At 48.3% G+C, this 17,794-nt stretch overlaps 2 protein-coding genes across 4 annotated transcripts in view; one reads left to right on the top strand and one right to left on the bottom strand.

Annotated features, from left to right (window-relative positions):
• DHX32 (DEAH-box helicase 32 (putative)) overlaps positions 1-2,140 on the top strand; it is a 50,894-nt gene extending 48,754 nt beyond the window's left edge. Inside the window, exons 11-12 of the mRNA XM_072804907.1 lie at positions 497-678; positions 1,780-2,140. Of these exons, the coding sequence (XP_072661008.1) occupies positions 497-678; positions 1,780-1,951 (354 nt within the window). The 3' untranslated portion in view covers positions 1,952-2,140. The remainder of the gene's footprint in view (positions 1-496; positions 679-1,779) is intronic.
• BCCIP (BRCA2 and CDKN1A interacting protein) lies at positions 2,096-17,524 on the bottom strand. Of its 3 annotated transcripts, none has more exons than XM_072804913.1 (7): positions 17,326-17,524; positions 12,101-12,175; positions 11,722-11,802; positions 7,404-7,493; positions 6,146-6,333; positions 4,174-4,348; positions 2,096-2,545 (listed from the first exon to the last, which is right to left on the bottom strand). In XM_072804913.1, exons 1-7 carry the CDS (start codon positions 17,491-17,493, stop codon positions 2,378-2,380), a joined length of 945 nt encoding a protein of 314 aa, XP_072661014.1. In that variant the 5' UTR covers positions 17,494-17,524; the 3' UTR covers positions 2,096-2,377. The 3 variants fall into 3 exon arrangements, with proteins under 3 accessions (XP_072661014.1, XP_072661013.1, XP_072661015.1); XM_072804912.1 differs by having other exon boundaries at positions 2,096-2,548; XM_072804914.1 differs by lacking the exon at positions 7,404-7,493 and having other exon boundaries at positions 2,096-2,548; positions 17,326-17,520.
• Positions 17,525-17,794: the final 270 nt, after the last annotated feature.

Here is a 17,794-nt window from a genome sequence, read left to right on the forward strand (position 1 = left end):
ACGGATGCATTTTCTTCACATCGTGGGGAGTGAAAGTGGTATTTCTCAAATTCTAAAACGGTCTTTAAAGAGGAGAAAAAATGACATTTTAAAATGAATTTCCTCATCTTGTATGGACAAAGTAAGGTTCCTACATCAGTGTTAACTGTATTGAGCTAGAACATCTGGCATAAAGCCCCTGACAGGAGTATCCTGCCCAGAACGTGGCTGGCAGCACGCTAGCCTTCACGACCCCAGTTAGCCTTTGTAGCTACGCTCTTTTCGCCCACTGCCCTGAAACTGCTAGTCAGGAACATCATCATCACGGCCTCAAAGTTTTGGGCAAAACCTGTGTTTGGCTTGTTTTCTAGATCTGAAAATAGGAAACATGGGTGGCAGATGGGTAATTTTTACTATTTTGAGTGAAATAAGTACTTAGGAATTTTTTTAAACAAAACATCTTGTCTATTGATCTCATTAACACAGAACCTTTTTCCTTAAAAACACTGCCTTGTAGATTGCCAGGGATGTGGATGGATCAGGTAACTACTTAATGCTGACACACAAGCAGGTAGCCCAGCTGCACCCCCTGTCCAGTTACTCCATCACCAAGAAGATGCCAGAGTGGGTTCTCTTCCACAAGTTCAGCATATCTGAGAACAACTACATCAGGATTACCTCCGAAATCTCTCCTGAACTGTAAGTCTACTAGAGAGAAAAAGGTTCTTTTTAACTCATAACTTGAGTCAGTGATACATTTGGTTTTTACTACATTTTCAGTTAGGTTATGTTGGCACCAATCTAAACGTACTGCATACCTACTTAGGGCAGGTCCCTCGGGAGGAGCATCTAAATGTTCCTCTCTCTGGGATCACAACAAATTACATACCATGCAAAGGGGCGCCTGGCTGGCTCAGGAGGTGGAACGTGCAACTTTTGATCCCAGGGTCATGAGTTTGAGCCCCACCCCATGTTGGGTGTAGAGATTATTGAAAAACAATACAGTGTAGTAATACAACAGCATGATGCCTCTTAAAAGGAACAAAAAAAGCCACAAAGAGTGTTTACAGGTGCAAACCCAGAGAAGGAATGAGCTTAGCCACTCTCAGAACAGACGTGCCAAGACTAGGGCTAGTGGGAGAGGGAGGGATGCAGGGGAGGTGGGCGACGGGCAACTGAGAGGTTTAAGGCTCATGGGCCACGTGCAAGTCTAGAATTTGCCCTACGAAATTATGAGAGTTTTAAGTAGGAATAACATCCTTTCTGTGTACTTCCAAAGACAACTCTGGCTGCCAAGGGAATGAAGTACATGGGGTACCCGTGAGAATGAAGAGCTGTCTCTAGTGCTCCTGCAGATGCTAGGTCCACCTGAACATACGCTCCTCCCTGGACAGTGAGCTTCAAGGCAGGAACCTAAAGTACCTAGTAGCTGGACGCGGAGTGGTATCAGTTAATGAGAGAAAGAACTCTTACCCACCCGGAGTTCTCCCTAACACCTGACCTGATCTTTCACATGTGATGGGCCTTAAAGCAAGTGCCAGTTTCCCCTGGTGATGAGTGGTGGGCATCATAGTTAGGTGTGGCCTAACACTAGAGAAGCCAACTTATTCCAGAAATGCAATTGGACTGGTTCAATAAAAAAACCACAGGAAGTATTTATCCTGCAAAGGGAGACAGAGACTGAAGAGTTCAAATTAAGTACCAGTTCGACAAGTAGATTCTCCAGGGGTGGGAAGTCCCCCCATGTTTGGTATTACTCACCAAAAAAAAAAAAAAATCTAATCTTTTTGTTTTCAACAGATTTATGCAGCTGGCACCACCGTACTATTTCAGTAACCTGCCTCCTAGCGAAAGTAAGGATATCCTACGTCAAGTAATGGATCACCTTTCACCTCTATCAACAATGAAAAAGGAACCGAAAATGTGTGAGAAGTGCCCTGAGACTACTGAGCAGAGATGCACCATCCAGTGACTTCAGAATCTTCCATAAAAAGCAAGATGTGCAATAAGTGCCCCACACTAGCCTAACAAACAGCCAGTCTGCCGGAGGGAGGTGCAGACGCTCAACTTGAATGAGATCATGCCCCACGAGTCTTGAAAAAAAATACTTTGTATATTATTTAAAAATAAAAAAATAGAAGTTTTTATTGAGTTCTTTAAATTACGACTCCTATGTTTTCCTTCTTATTGGAAAAGCTTTTAATCATTCATAATTTGACCAAATTTTTTTTTTTTAAAACTATTTTGTAAATGTGTCACAGACACAGGGGACAGAACCCTACTCTTTTGTAGAGGACCTTACTCTGAATAAAGTCGTGAGTTTTTCAGTAAATCAGAGAGCTGTTTTCTGGTAATTTTACAAACACAAAATCACCAACTACTGTCCATGGGAAATGGGTCACACAGAGAGGTGCTCTTTCAGTCTGTCCATGATTTCGTCCATCCGGTCACCTGGAATCAACATCACGGTTCGCAAGGGCTTCATGGGGACGTCATCAAAGGACCACCTGCCTCCCAGACGAGTGTCGCTCTCTTCCTGCACCGAGTAGCTGAACTTCAGGATGGCCTTCTGAACCGAACATAAAATTGTAAGTTAAAGTTTCAGACAACCCAAAGGGAAACTTGTTTAAAGGGCAGCCAGGAATATTGTCTGACGTGCTTACGAGTGACGGCAAACAGAAGCCGAACAATAAAATTAGCTCAAACGGGATATTCCAGCAGAAGTTACACAATGCTTACCAGATTTCTAACCTACAGGAAAAGCATGAAGAGCGGTGTGTCCCAGTCTTAAGTGTTTATAAATCAACAGGAAAGTGAAATAAAGACTCCTAGCATTTTGACAATGAGATTCAGAATGGTCCTCACACACTGGTCTTTCCTCACTGTGCTGGCATCAAGCTGTGTGAAGACAGGCGTGTGTGTAACCAGGCCATCTTCAAACACCCATCCGGCCTTCCCTGAAAAAAATCTAAGGTGCTCGGGGGATACACGTTTAATTTTCACTGTTTACTTCCTGAAAAACAAAGGTAGAGCTGAATCTGCAGTATTTAGTATTTTGCAGAAGTCTTTTTTCAAAAAAGTAGTTACGGATGCCCTCTAATCCAGGAAAGTAAGTTACTCCTCAGATTGACTATCTTTGAGCAAGAAAGCAGATTCTCTGGCATCTAGCTGTCCATGATGGCACAAGCTACCTTTCTGGAAAAAAGTGCTAGAAATCCTGTTACGTGGGAGGACATCCAGGAACAAGGACACAGAGAAGCATGTGAGCCTTCACAGGGCAGCAGGGCCTACGCCAGCTTCCACATGAACCAGCTGCATGACCTCAGATGATGGCTCTCCTCCCCAACTCTGCATGCCCATCTGTAAACCAAGACTAACGTCTACCTCATGACGTGGTTCCAGAACAAAAGATCTTCTAGTAAGCATGTGGACAGTGCTTGATCACCATTCAAAGTTCATGGCCCTTTTCCTCTCCACATTCCACCCCAGGGGCTGGGGGGCTAGGGACAAGCCTGCTGGTAGTGTAGTAGGCGCAGGCAAGCAAGACCCTGCCAGGAGGTACTAGGTGTGAGCGCTGCTTATTAAGTCCCTGCAGGGGACGTACTAGATATGGACGCTGTGTGAGCCCCCTGCCAAGATGTACTAGGCATGGGCCCCGGGTGAGCCCCTGCGGGGAGGTACTAGGTGTGCGCCCGGGTTGAGCCCCCGTGAGGAGGTACTAGGTGTGGGCACTGCGTGAGCCCCTACAGGGAGGTACTAGGTGTGGGCCCCAGGTGAGCCCCCACCGGGATGTACTAGGTGTGGGCCCCGGGTGAGCCCCCACCGGGATGTACTAGGCTTGAGCTCCCACAGGGATGTACTAAGTGTGGGCCCTGCGTGAGCCCCCGCAGGGATGTACTAGGCGTAGGCCCTGCGTGAGCCCCAGCAGGGATGTACTAGATGTGGGCCCCGGGTGAGCCCCCACCACGATGTACTAGGCGTGGGCCCTGCGCGAGCCCCCGCAGGGAGGTACTAGGTGTGGGCCCCGCGTGAGCCCCTGCAGGGAGGTACTAGGCGTGGACACCATGTGAGCCACCAACTGCCAGCTACATGAAGAAAAGTGTGGCCGTACTCCAAGGACTCAGAGAGCAGCAAATCTTGCCTACAGTCAAGAAAGCTCTGGTTTACGTTCAAAAAAATAGAGGACAGTCTTACCTCATAGAAAAATTCTTCCTCTGCATTTGCAAACATTAACTCCTCTTTTTCTTCTTGGTTGCTCCCTTTCTTTTTGGAATTTTTTCCAGCTTCCACAAACGTCTTGCTAATCAGAAGGTAGAAGTAACACTTCCCACACGGCTTGTTAGTTTTGTGTGCCTCTGCTAGTTCTTTCCTACAAAGCACAACACAGAGACGGTCTGCCTGCTGAGCCTGGTGAAAATCCACAAGCCAGAGCACAGGGAAACCAGAGAGGCCTCCGCAGGGGTTCTGTGGTCTCTGACACAGGCTCGAACAAGTCAGATCTGGACACTTCTAAGGCATGAGTTTTATTTATGTGGTCAGTTGCACTTGTGATCGACTACGACGGGGTTTTGTAGTAAGCAGGACGAGCCCCTCAGATTATGCTGCGATGTGGATACACAGCAAATAAGAGGGGTCTTAAAGGCAGTCAGCATCACTGCTCTGCCTCTGCAAAACTAAAAATATGTAAGAATTTGGATTTTTAAAAACATTTAGCAGAGACACAAAGGCACAGAGCTATAACCAATGCCATTAATCTCTAAGCACCAGAGTCAAGCACTAGGACTAGAGTCCTGACATGCTGCAGAAATGGCACACCAGGACACACATCCCCTAGATTCTAGAATAATCAGTAGAATGGCAATATACCCTTCATTTTTTTCCTTCCAAAAACTGCCCGTGTCCCTATACATCTGTCCAAAGATGTAAAGACTTCAGCTTTAAGAGAGGATGATCAGGAGAAAGCAGATCACTCTCCTGTGATACCAAATACACATGAGCTCCAGCTGATCAAAAAAAAAGACAAAGCAAAACAAAGAACATGCAGCAAAAGTACGATGAGTGCCAGCTGGGCATGAGGGGGTGAGAGTAAAACGATCAAGAATGAACTGGTTAAGTGGGAAACCCGAAGGCTCAGCCTGTCCTTACATCCCCACTAACTACTACCAGGCAAGCATGAGCACCACGACCTGGAGCAACAGCGCCTGTGCATGCGGCACGGGGGCCAGTCTGTATTTCCATCCCACTCTACCTCAAAGCACAACAATCCCAATTCTTAGCTCTTGACAATTAAATGTAAACCTAAAGTCCCTGCATTAAGAAAGTACTGGGTGGCATAGTCGGTTGAGCTTCCAACTCCTGGTTTCAGCTCAGGTCATGATCTCAGGGCAGTGAGATCAAACCCTCCATTGGACTCCATGTTCAGTGGGGAATCTGCTTGTGAGGTTCTCTTTCTCTCTCTTACCCTCTGCCCTTCCACTCGTGCTTTCTCCTTCTCTAAAATAGGGGAAAAAAAAAAAAAACCCACAAAACAAAACAAAAAAAAATTAAAAACAGCAAACCTCAAGAAGCCAGAGACACAGTATCAGGACTGCAGCTTCCTTAGTTAAAAAACATCCCAGGGCAGCCCTGGTGGCGCAGCGGTTAAGCACCGCCTGCAGCCCAGGGTGTGATCCTGGAGACCCGGGATCAAGTCCCACGTCGGGCTCCTGCAATGGAGCCTGCTTCTCCTTCTGCCTGTGTCTCTGCTTCTCTCTCTCTGTGTCTCTCGTGTATAAATAAATAAAATCTTTAAAAAAAAAAAAAAAAAAATCCCAGTGGAACTTAGGAATTGTACCCAGTTTTTGTTACCAGAGTAACTGTTCAGCATTTTATCCACGTTACAGAACTCTGGGAAGACGATGAAAACTTTAGTCCAGTAGGGGGTAAAAAGTCTATATAAACTCATCTGTGTTTATACCCTGTTCATCTTCTAAGACTGTTGAGACTACGGTCACAAGACATTAGGAAGCCTGCTGCTAAGCAGGGACAGGCCTCTGGCAGGAGGAGGTGTCCTCCGAGGCACAGGGCTCCCGAAAGGGCGGGCAGGGCGCTTCCCACTACTGAAATCCCTCTGCCAAGTCCACCTGGGAACAACCTCTGTTCAGAGGCATGTGGCCCAGTCTCTTACTGGAGCTGCTGGTGCATGGGCAGCGCAATCTGAGGAGGGACGTTAATGAACCTCTCGCTGAGGAGAAAGCCCACAGGCTTGGAGTTGTCGTTTAAAAGTGTATCCAGCTGTTCCACCAAACTCTTTCCACAGTTCTTCTCACAGGAGCTCAGGATCAGCTCTTTAATTTGTTCAGCACACTGGGTTCCCTAGGAAGCAAAGACAAGGCTTGCCGTTCAGTACAGGCCGCACCTGGAGCAGAAAAGAGAGAGCTCTCTAGCACTTTCTATCTTACAGTCAGGGCAGTCTCCTGGCATCGCCTTTACAACCCCACCCGTCCTCAGTGTTCACTGCTTAAGCATTTCTCAAAATTAACTACACCTGGCTATTTACCGTCCTATGAGCAGTGGTGACAGCGTGTTACACCTACACTCACACACCGGAACAGCCATTCCAGTCCACTTCGTAGAGACAGATGGACATAACTGGAAAGTTCATGTAAAACCTGAAGATGAGGGGCAGCCCGGGTGGCTCAGTGGTTCAGGGCGTGACCCTGGAGTCCCGGGATCATGTCCCACATTGGGCGGGCTCCCTGCATGGAGCCTGCTTCCCCCTCTGCCTGTGTCTCTGCCTCTCTCTCTGTGTGTCTCCCATGAATAAGTAAATAAAATCTTAAAAAAAATAAATAAAACCTGAAGATAAATGGTGACCTGCACCTTACTCTGAGGAGAGTAAACAGCTTGTTCTCCCTTTTCTTAGAACTCAACGAATCAATAAAGAGACAAATGGAAGCACAAGTGAAGGTCAGTACGTGCCCTCTGCTGCAGGAAGCAACAAAGCCTCACAAAGGAAGAGCCACAGACAGCAGCACCACCAGCTCTAGTATCAATACCAACACCACGACCCCAGTTCTGAATGGTTCTCTACACCACGAGGAGCCAGGACTTTCATGGTTGAGATCATTCAGCACAAAAACACTCTCACATTTGAAAAAAATTACAGTGGGGCACCTAGGGGGCTCAGGTCATGACCTTAGGGTGGGTCCTGGGATCAAGCCCCATAGCAGGCTCCCTGCTCAGCAAAGAGTCTGCTTCTCCCTCTCTGCTCTAATAAATAAAATCTTAAAAAAAAAAAAAAAAAAAAAAAAACAAGATTACAGTGAGATTTCACAAGAGCACATATCCTTATTGTTAATTCCATTGCTGATATAAAAACAGTCATCATACATTAAAGTGATTTGGGTCTAAGGAACAGTCTGATGCCACCCAGTGAAACCAACCTTTCTTTCAGTTAAATTTAAAAGACTTATGAACCCAAAAATCTCATCTTCATCCACATCGTCATCGCTGTCTTCTGAAACATCCGTCTGCTATTTTAAAAAGAAAAAGAATTAAAGTTGTACATTTGGTTGGGAGAAGCAGAATACCAAGTCACGCTTCGGTTTTCAAACACCATCCTTGGCCACCATCACGGCAGGGAAGTGTCACAGGCTGAGGACCGTGGGCCTTGCCCTGATCAGCTCACCTCCCTTGCTTCTGCTCCCCCCTTTTACATTGTGGATGACCCCTTCCTGCTCCAAAATTCTTTATACTAGATTCGCAGTATGTCACCAGAACAGATAAAACTTCCTGAAATCAACCACTTCAGTCTGTCTTCAAAGACACCTGGCTGCAGCCAGCCCTTGCTCATCCCTCCGTGGATCCCCTGCAGTCACAGGCCTCCAGAGCACAGGCCCAGCCCTAGCACAGGTGAGAGCGAACAACGCTTGGGCACCACTCACTCCTACCACGTGAAGAGAAAAGAGGGCAAGAAAGGAACGAGACCTAAGAATGAAATGCTTGACTCCGACCTGAACTTCCAGACTCTACAGACAAGCCCTCCCCCGGGGCCTCCGCCTCCACCTCTCCATGTGCTGCTGATGCAGTGGTGCTGGTGCACGTGTTCAGGCGGCACACTCACTGCGTCCCCGGCCCCTAGCGTGAGGTCTGGCAAAGACAATGTCCTTGGGGACCATGTGCTGAAGGAAGGAAATGAAATGAGGCTGCTGCTTTATCTACAGAAAGCCAGCAGGGACTCACGACTGTCCCATGTGTCTCCCTGACGCTCTTCTGTGGGAAGGGACTCACAGCTCTGCCTCCTGCAGCAGCACCCAGGCTCACTAAGGTAGGGCCAGTGGAGCAGGGGTGCTCCCGGGGGCCGCAGGGCAAGAACAGGGCCACGAAACCTGCCTCTGTGGGGACAGGGCATCAGACCAGTGACTCAAGGGGCCTGAGGAAGTAGTCCTGGATCTCCTGCTACTGACAGGGAGACTCAGGCAAAGGCACTACCAGGCTTTAAAAGCAACATCTGGGGGCAGCCCGGGTGGCTCAGTGGTTTAGTGCTGCCTTCAGCCCAGGGCCTGATCCTGGAGACCTGGAATCGAGTCCCACGTCAGGCTCCCTGCATGGAGCCTGCCTCTCTCTCTCTCTCTGTCTCTCAAGAATAAATAAATAAAATCTTTGGGGGGGGGGGGGAAGCAGCATTTGTGCTGAAGCAGTTTCACCTGTAGAACTAGGGTGGGCAGCATGGCCTAGGGAGTAAAACCATGTGCCAAAATGAGAGATGTTTTAAGCTCTATGAATCCAGAGGATACATGGAGAGAGAACAGGCAGGTAACTCAGAACACAAACACCAGCCATGAGAGAACCGGGGCACATCTACTCAGGCAACAGAATTAGTCCACCAGCCCTGGTCCATCAAGACCAACCTGGGACAGATGTCCTGCAGCTCACAGGTCTCCCACCTACGGTGGCAAAACACATGCAGTACCAACAGAGGGCCAGGGGTAGGAAAAGGAACCCTCAGTGTCGAATTCTAAGCAATCCCCAAAATTGGGGCACCGGGTGGGCTCAGTCACAGGAACATGTGACTCTTGCTCTCAAGGTTGTGAGTTCAGTGGGGCACAGAGCTTACTGTAAAATAAAAAGGGGGGGAATCCCCCAAATGGTCACTGGGCTCACAAGCAGTTAGCATCCCCTGGAGCACACTCAGTGTTCCTCCTTGATGGTCATCAGCCATCAAAGCAACACCACATGGGGGCTACCTCTCCAAAGGGGCCGCGGTCACAATCCCATCAGTCTCATCCATGACCACCTGCTTACCGTACCCCCCAGCAAAAGCCCCACCCACCTGACCCGTTCACTGCCTCAAGCCTCCTTCTTCAACACAATTCCTAGGGCCTTCGTCCTGAGCAACTCCACCTAACCCCTCACCCCTGAATCTCCCTACACTAGCCACACAAGCAGGGCATGCCCTGCAGGCCCCCGCCCTTTCCCCTCCACAGCCCTTGGGACTGCCTTCTCTACAGGAATCCAAATTCTCCCAGTCCCAGAGGCTCTGGTGAAAGTTCTGGGCAGTCCCTCTTCTAGGGACAGAAGTCTCTGTCACTGGGACACCCTGAGGACCTCTGCGGAAGCCAAAACTGTAACTGTCACTGTGAAGTTACCCGTAGAACCATCCCATTGAAGGCTGAATCCTCCACTGACCTAAGCTCTTTCAAGAATAAAAGTGTTTCTTCTTGGACAGTCTTAGAACACGGTTAGAAGGTAAAGGAGGGTCAGCAATGGATGTTCTACATGGAGAAGCCACCTAAGACAGACACTGAAGCAAGCCACTCCACCATTCGCAGTCTTATTGAGGCGATCTTACTGACAGAGAGACTGGGTGGACCAACGATTCTGGCGCCATGCAGCTTTTCTCCACAAAGCTTGGACCTCACCCACAGCTTCGACAAGCTAGGGGCATGGTGGGGAGGTCGCAGGGTAGTTACCTAAAGTGTAGCCTTCTGTGCGGCCTTCTGTGCACCCCTTTCTGGATGATCAAAACAAGCCTTCTCCAAGGTCACGGCACAAGCACCAACAAGACGGAGGGCCGAAGATGGAGTGAGTGTTGACAACACTCCTACAGACACTGATCAGCTGGAGGGAACAGGTGTCTGGTGAGAGGTCTGCCTTTCCCACTGCTCTAGAAGGAAACTACTGGAGGTACTACTGCTTTCACTTTCTTCACTTTAGTGCCATGAGGTTTAGTAACAAGACGCTGGTGAGCCTATCCGATAGTTCCAGAACCTCAGTGGAGTACTGGTTGTAAAAGCCAGGTACAGTTGTTTAGGAGAGGAGATAGGGGCTGTGAATGCCAGCTTGTTGAAGACCTTCGGCTTTGACCACAATGGGAGATGGCTAAAGGTGAGGTGGTGAGTGGGTGCAGTAGACCGAAGTGGTGCTGCTTCTGTACCATGACCCCAATGGCAAGTTCTGGGAACGGGAAAAGACACCAACTGTGGGCACTGAGACTACAGCACTGGCCATGCTGCTGCTCTAAGCACCAAGTGCTCAGCAACTCCCGCTGCTTCTGCAATGCCAGACGAAGTAGGGACCAGGACCATCCTCATTTTCAGAGATGGAAGTGGGAACAGACCAAGGTCACGGTGCTAGATTCTATTCTCCACAGATGGCCACCACAGTCCAGTCCTACATTCTCTTCTGACAAAGTAACCTAGCCCCTACTCCCACTGAATGCTGAGGTCCATGCACCCTCCCCTTGAACCTCTGCAGACCCTCACGTCTGATTAATAGGACAGCGGAAATACAATGCTGTGCACTTGTGCCTGGTTCTTTTGGGCTGCTTGCTCCTGGAACCCAGCTGCTTCGTAGAGGGGCCCATGCCACAAAGAAACTGAGGCCCCTGACCCATAATCCCAGCTGGGCTCCCTCTGGACAGCCGGCATGACCTTGCTGATCATGTGAGTGAGCCATCTTGAAAGTGAATCCTCTGGCCTCCCACTGGCTAATGAGACACAGAGCAGACAGGAGTTGTTCTCACTGAGCTCTGTCCAAATGAGCCAAAAAGATGACCATTGCTACTGTGACAGTAAACTGCAAGCAGTATATATGGCAGCCACAGAAAACCCAAAACCACCACGGGGAGGCAGAGGCAGGCCTCACCCCTCCTGCTGTGCCTCCTCCAAAAGCTCCCTCCAGTGCTTCACGCCCTCCCTTCCAGGTCACCCCCACCCCCCACTGTGGCCCCCACCACAGCTCCTTTGCAGACTCTGCCACTGACTCCTCCAAGTAATTGGTATTAGCAGTGTCTGTCCCACCCTCCCTGGGCAACCGTCCATCTGCTGAGGACACCCAGGTCTCCAGCCACTGCTCACACCTCCCTCACATGTATCACAGGCAAATCAAACTCAACACGTGTACACCCGAACTCAGGTTCCCTCCTGGCCTCTTCTTCCATGTTTGCAATCTTGGTCACTGGAGGCAAACACTTGGGAGCCACCCTTGACCCCTCAACTCAACCCATCACTCACTAAGCTCCATTATCTCTCGTCTCCTAAATATCTTCTGAATCACCCCTTTTTCTCACTATCCATTGGCACTCCGGGGAATCCAGCATTCAGGAATCTTGGAAATTACTAGAATGACTTTATAACCAGTCTCCCTTCCTCCGGTAACATCTCTTTCCAGTTTGAGCTCCTGGCCCGTCCGCTAAACCTTGGGAGGATCTTAACACAACAAAGAACTAATTTAATCAGAACAAACATAACTCCCGCTTACCTTTATCACACTCCCAATATGGTTTTGTTGAATTAAGAGATCAGTTAGTTCTGCAGTGTTCACAGGAGCCTTTAGGAAAAGCTAAGGAGAAGAAAAAAAAAAAGTACTTTAAATGAAAATCAAAACGCAATTTTTAACAAAACTTCTAACATCCATACTCAAATAATGAAGTATCAATGATGGAAGACAACTCAGAAGAGCAATTGCAGGAGGAAAAGAAAAGCCCTTGGAAAAGAGAAACAATCCTTCCTACTCTGCAGGGTAGAGAGGACAGGAATAGGAATTCTAAAATAAAGGATGAAATTTGACCTAGCTTGTGTTGAATGGCCTAGATTTTCTTAGAAGAGCAAATTTGTGTGTAGAGGGTAAATGACCATACCTGTTGCAATAACTTCTTAATTCCGTCATGATCCTTGTCGGAGATGGAATAAGCTTCAAATTCAACATTCACTTCCTGTAAATAACACACAAAATAGGTCATCACACATAACTCCCTAAGATAATTCAGGCAGTATTTTCTACTTTGCAGCTTTTTCTTTTCCTTCTGCCTCTATTGTTTTTGGCTCTATCTCTATCTACAGAACGTGCCAGGAGAAAGGACACAAAGAAAATGTTATCTGAAGAACTGTCTAGGTTTCAAATAGGCAAATATATTGCCAAGATTGCCATCTGCACAGGTTACAAAGCACCTTCACGCCATCTCTTCTGACACATAAGCCTGGGAACAAAAAACTCAGACTGATCTAGTTTCAATGTAGAGGAAGTCTGCTCCAGAAAAAACAGTCACAGCAGCCACAAAGAAGAAATTATTTACCTGACTACAATAAGGATGAGCAAAGCGCAGAATCACTTCACAAGTCCCCAGCACTGCCTACCGCTTGATGCCCTTGATTCAGCCCATGCATCTGAGGCTACACTTCATTCACCTGACAAATACTGACCACCACGTACATTAGCACTGTGCCAGGCACTCGTGACGAAAAGGTAAGCAAAGCAGACTGAATGATTCTGCCCTCGTGGAGCTTACAATTTAGGGGAGAACATAGGCTTTAAGGAAATATTCATGGAGATAAATATAAAGTTGCAACTATATGTGCTATAAAACACAGGTACGCGGTGCTGTAACAACGTGAAAAATAGGTAAGAAATCAGGAAAGAGGGTATTATGCTGAGTGAAATAAGTCAATCGGAGAAGGACAAACATTATATGGTCTCATTCATTTGGGGAATATAAAAAATAGTGAAAGGGAATAAAGGGGAAAGGAGAAAAAATGAGTGGGAAATATCAGAAAGGGAGACAGAACATGAGAGACTCCTAACTCTGGGAAATGAACTAGGGGTGGTGGAAGAGGAGGTGGACGGGGGGTGGGGGTGACTGGGTGACGGGCACTGAGGTGGGCACTTGACAGGATGAGCACTGGGTGTTATTCTATATGTTGGCAAATTGAACTCCAAAAAAAAAAAAAAAAAGTCAGGAAAGTCTTCCCTTAGAGAAGTGACACAAGCTGGGAGGGACTTCCTGGCACTCGGGCACCTAGGTGGCTCAGCTGGTTGAGCATCTGCCTTCAGCTCAGGTCATGGTCCCAGAGTCCTGGGATTGAGGCCCACACTGGGCTCCCTGCTCAGCAGAGAGTCTGCTTCTCCCTCTGTTCCTCACCCCACTCATGCTCTCTCTCAAATAAAATCTTAAAAAAAAAAAAAAAAAAAATTAAAGAGTTCCTGGCCCCGAGAACAGCACATACTATGGCCCAGAGGCCAACAAACTATGTTAAGTACATGGGACTATATGAAGCAAAACAATGAAAACAGAACCTAATCTGTAATGCTACTTGTGTCCCATAAATCAATGAAAGGATTGCTTCACACCAAAAGCAAAACCTTAGAGGCTTATAAGCCTCCACAAGATCAGTCCTAAATCATACCTTGGTAAGTGACACATTTATTTTGGGGATCTGCTAAAATAGTGTGTTCACACATAGTTCCAAGTATAGCAGATTCTGGAATTTGGGTCTTCGCTGAAGGCCAGAGAGGTCAGTCACAGCTACTTGTGCCCGGTCATCCTGACTGTGCATACATTTAAGCATCCCCTGGGCTGTTACATTCGCCAGGGGGGTGAGTATTGAGGCCAGTTTATCAAGTTCAAATCCTGACTCCTGGAAGGAGGCTCAGCCAGATTGTGAGGGCGACACAGCCCGGGTGGGTAGGGGGTGAGGACATGTTCCAAACAGGGTCAAACTAAACCACGTAACAAATTGTCACAATTCAGGTATTCAGTGCATTCCTTAAAAAAGAAATTCTTTAAAGGATGCTTTTAGGGTTTTTTTCCTTGTCTGGACAGATGTCTCCAACCTCTGCCCCAGGCTATGATGGCACCAGCACCGCAGCAGATACCAAATGGACCATCTGCCCAGCACCCCTTGCTCTGGGAATCACTCCCCATCCACGTGGTTTCAGGGGAAACAGCCACCTTTGTGAAACAGAGCCCTGCCACTTACTCCCAAGTGACAGACTTCAGAACTAAAACTAGATGTGGCATCTCACCTGCTTGCTCTTTTGACTGACAAATCTCAGAAGCTGTTGGTATTTTCTATTCTCTGCTATAAGGAGTAGAAACAGAAAAATAACCAAATATTTTGAATGTAACAAAGAGCGGGAAAGGAGAAAAGGAAAATGTGAAAGACTCCTCTGGTTTTCCACAGCATTCCAGGCTCAGTGACCCAGCCGGTCCCTGAGGCCCCACTACTTCCTGCCTTGGAGGTCTAAGATACCCGGGCACCCTCACCACCCACTCCCCTTCCTCTGCAGCTACACTCCAAGGGTCTGTGTTAAACACAAGCACGCGTCCCAGCCACATGGCCGCAAGAACTTAACTAAGCATGCCTAGTGCTTTTCGTCTCATCTTTTCAGTATCCTGACCTGAAAAGAGGAGACGAAAAGCACTAGGTGTTAAGTTCTTCTAGCCACATTCTATCACCACTCTGCCAGCTGCCTCAAAGCCAGTCACCCTGTTTTTTAAATCAGGCTTCACATATACACATGCGCATTTCCTTCCTTCTCTATATGCAGAGCAGGTCTGAGGTAGATTCTTCATTTCCAAAACAATGGTCAAGGATTTATTCATCACAATAATGACAAATGGATGTGGATGAGTGAACACCACAAAAACTAAAAGCCTCTTTCCAATAAATACAGGAATCAAGATCCACCAAGTGTAGGAAACTGCCGTGAAAGCCTTAACAATTTCTTCAATCAAGAAAGTAATATATTTCAGTGGTAAATACGACAAAGAGCACAGAGATTCCAGTTGAAAGTCTTACTACCCACCCCCCAACTCCTACTCCTCAGAGGTCACTAACAATAGTTATTATCTTTCAAGAGGTTTCTTCCTTCCCCTATATCTACTGCACCACACACACTGTCTTCATTTAAACTTGCTGTGTATCCTCTGTCTTAAATGGTGCTAACTCCTAACTTTACATGGTTGATGTAAATACTAAATGAGTTAATAAAGTGCACAGACCCTGGAACAGCATGTATTATTATGATGACTAAAGAATAAATTCTTTGCAGTCCAATTACTCTATCAAAGGATGTATACATTTTAGATTCTGATACTGTCAAATTGTCCTCCAAAGACACTGCAATAAATTATACTCCCACCAACAGTATATACAAGTGCACGTTTTCTTACACTATAGTCAATGAGGATCATCACGCTAATTTTTAATCACTGGAGTGCAACAGACTATCCATGTCAATTCAAGAAGCACTGATTGTTGTGCTTAGCAAAATAGCCAATAAAGTTCTAGGTGAAAAAAGGTGAGACCACATCCAAGGCAAGGGGCCAAAGAGCTGATTTCTAAGGGAAAGCTCTGTTCCCTGGAAGATTTATCATGCACCCAAGCCAGTCTCAGCCCTAATCCTGACTCATGTTCATCTCTGACTTGATATCCCATTACTCTCCTTTGCTTATTCTGTTGTGGCCACACTAGCTACCTTCCAGTCCATCAACCAGGAGGTATTTGGATTTTCCTATAAATGAAGTGGAAAGCTGGTGGAGTGTTCTGAACAGGGAAGAGAGAACACACCTACATTTAAAAAAGATCTCTCTTGGGCAGCCTGGGTGGCTGAGCAGTTTATCGCTGCCTTTGGCCCAGGGTGTGATCCTGGGGTCCTGGGATCAAGTCCCACGTCGGGCTCCCTGCATGGAGCCTGCTTCTCCCTCTGCCTCTGTCTCTGCCTCTCTCTCTGTCTCTCACGAATAAATAAATAAAATCTTAAAATATATATATATATATCTCTGGGGGGGTGTCTGGCTGGCTCAGTAGGAAGAGCCTGTGTGACTCTTGATTGTGAGTTTGAGCCCCATCTTGGCCTTAAGAGTTCACTAAAATATAAATAACTAAATTTCAAAGTATGGTACTGAGCATGCTTAGTATTGTATAAAAAAATAAAAAGATCTCTCTGGCTGTGGGTGTAGTGATGGTACAAGAATGGACAAACAGCAAGTCACTGAAGTTACCCCGGGAGTCCAGGCAGGCGATGATGGAAGCATGGACTTGTGGACTAAGGCTGTTGGAGAATCAACAGAATCAACCCAGAAACCATCTGGGTATGTAGATATAACTAGCAGGATCTGGGATCCCCGGGTGGGTCAGCGGTTTAGCACCGCCTTCGGCCCAGGGCAGTTGATCCTAGGGGCCTGGGATCCAGTCCTGCATCGGGCTCCCTGCATGGAGCCGGCTTCTCCCTCTGCCTGTGTCTCTGCCTCTCTGTCTCTAATGAATAAATAAAATCTTAAAAAAAAAAAAAAAAAAAGAAAGAAAGAAAGAAACTAGCAGGATTTATCGCAAGACTGGATGTGGCATGACAAAGGAGGAATTAAAGTTAATCACCAGGTTTGGGGCTTGAGTAAGTTGCCAATACGGGGGGGTGGGCATTTAGAGAAACGGCAAAGACGAGAACCTGAAGCGCGAATTACCGATTCCGCTTTGGACGCAGTGGGCACTCAGTGCTCTTAAGGCCCGTTCAGTCCTACTGATTCATTCAACAAATATTAAATACCTACAATGCCAGGCGGTTCGGTAGAGGACAGTCTGGGGAAAAAAAGAAACCCGGTTCTACGGCGAACCCAGCAACTGGACTCGCTGGGGCGGGCGGTCAGGTGCCTCGGAGGCAGAAGATGCAGCTTCACTGAGGTCACTGGGGTCACTGAGGTCTCAGCAAGGGCCGGAGGGGCCGGAGGGCGCCGCAGGGTGGAGAACAGCATCGCAACACAAGGCCTGGAGGGCGGCCCGGGGCGTTTAGCGCCGCCTTCGGCCCAGGGCGTGACCCCGGGGTCCTGGGATCGAATCCTGCGTCGGGCTCCCCGCGTGAGGCCTGCTGCTCCCTCTGCCTGTGTCTCTGCCCCTCTCTCTCTCTCTGTGTGTCTCATGAATAAATAAATAAAAATCTTTAAAAAGAAGGCCTGAGAAACGGAAAGAGGGCGCCGCAGGGCGGGCGGAGAATAAGCGGCGGGTCCCTGCCTACGGCTCCGGCGGCCAGAAAGTCCCCCCCACCCACCCCCGACAGAAACCAAACCCGGGTCGCACGTGTGCTTGTCACCTCGTCGACGCTCTCGTCGTCTTCATCCTCGTCTTCGTCGCTGTCTTCCTCGTCTTCGTCCTCATCTTCCACTCCGTCTTCCTCTTCCTCCTCGGCGCGCACTGCCAGGCCGCCCGGGGGCTGCGGAGCCGCGCTGCCCACCGCGCGCCGCTTGGGCCTGGACGCCATCTTGCCGGCCTCCCTGCGCCTGCGCAGGCCCAGCAAGCCCGCCCTTCCGGACCCGCCCACACAAGCGGCGGGGGGGAGTGAGAGACCACGGACCACCTCGGCGCAGAGTCGGCGCCACCCCAGGGGCCCTGATGGATTCCACGGCCCGTGATCCCTAGGAGTCAAGTCAGTTCGGGGGTCCTGTTGGGGCACTTTCTTCCCCCCGTCTCCGTCCTGCCTCACGCCCTCCGACGCTCCCCCCACCCCTCAGTGGTTCGACCCATCTGGGCCCGCCCCCCCGCCCCCCCGGGCCTGGATTGTC

The sequence above is a fragment of the Canis lupus genome, chromosome 29, assembly GCF_048164855.1.
Source record: "Canis lupus baileyi chromosome 29, mCanLup2.hap1, whole genome shotgun sequence".
In the NCBI taxonomy this organism is placed as follows: domain Eukaryota; kingdom Metazoa; phylum Chordata; class Mammalia; order Carnivora; family Canidae; genus Canis; species Canis lupus.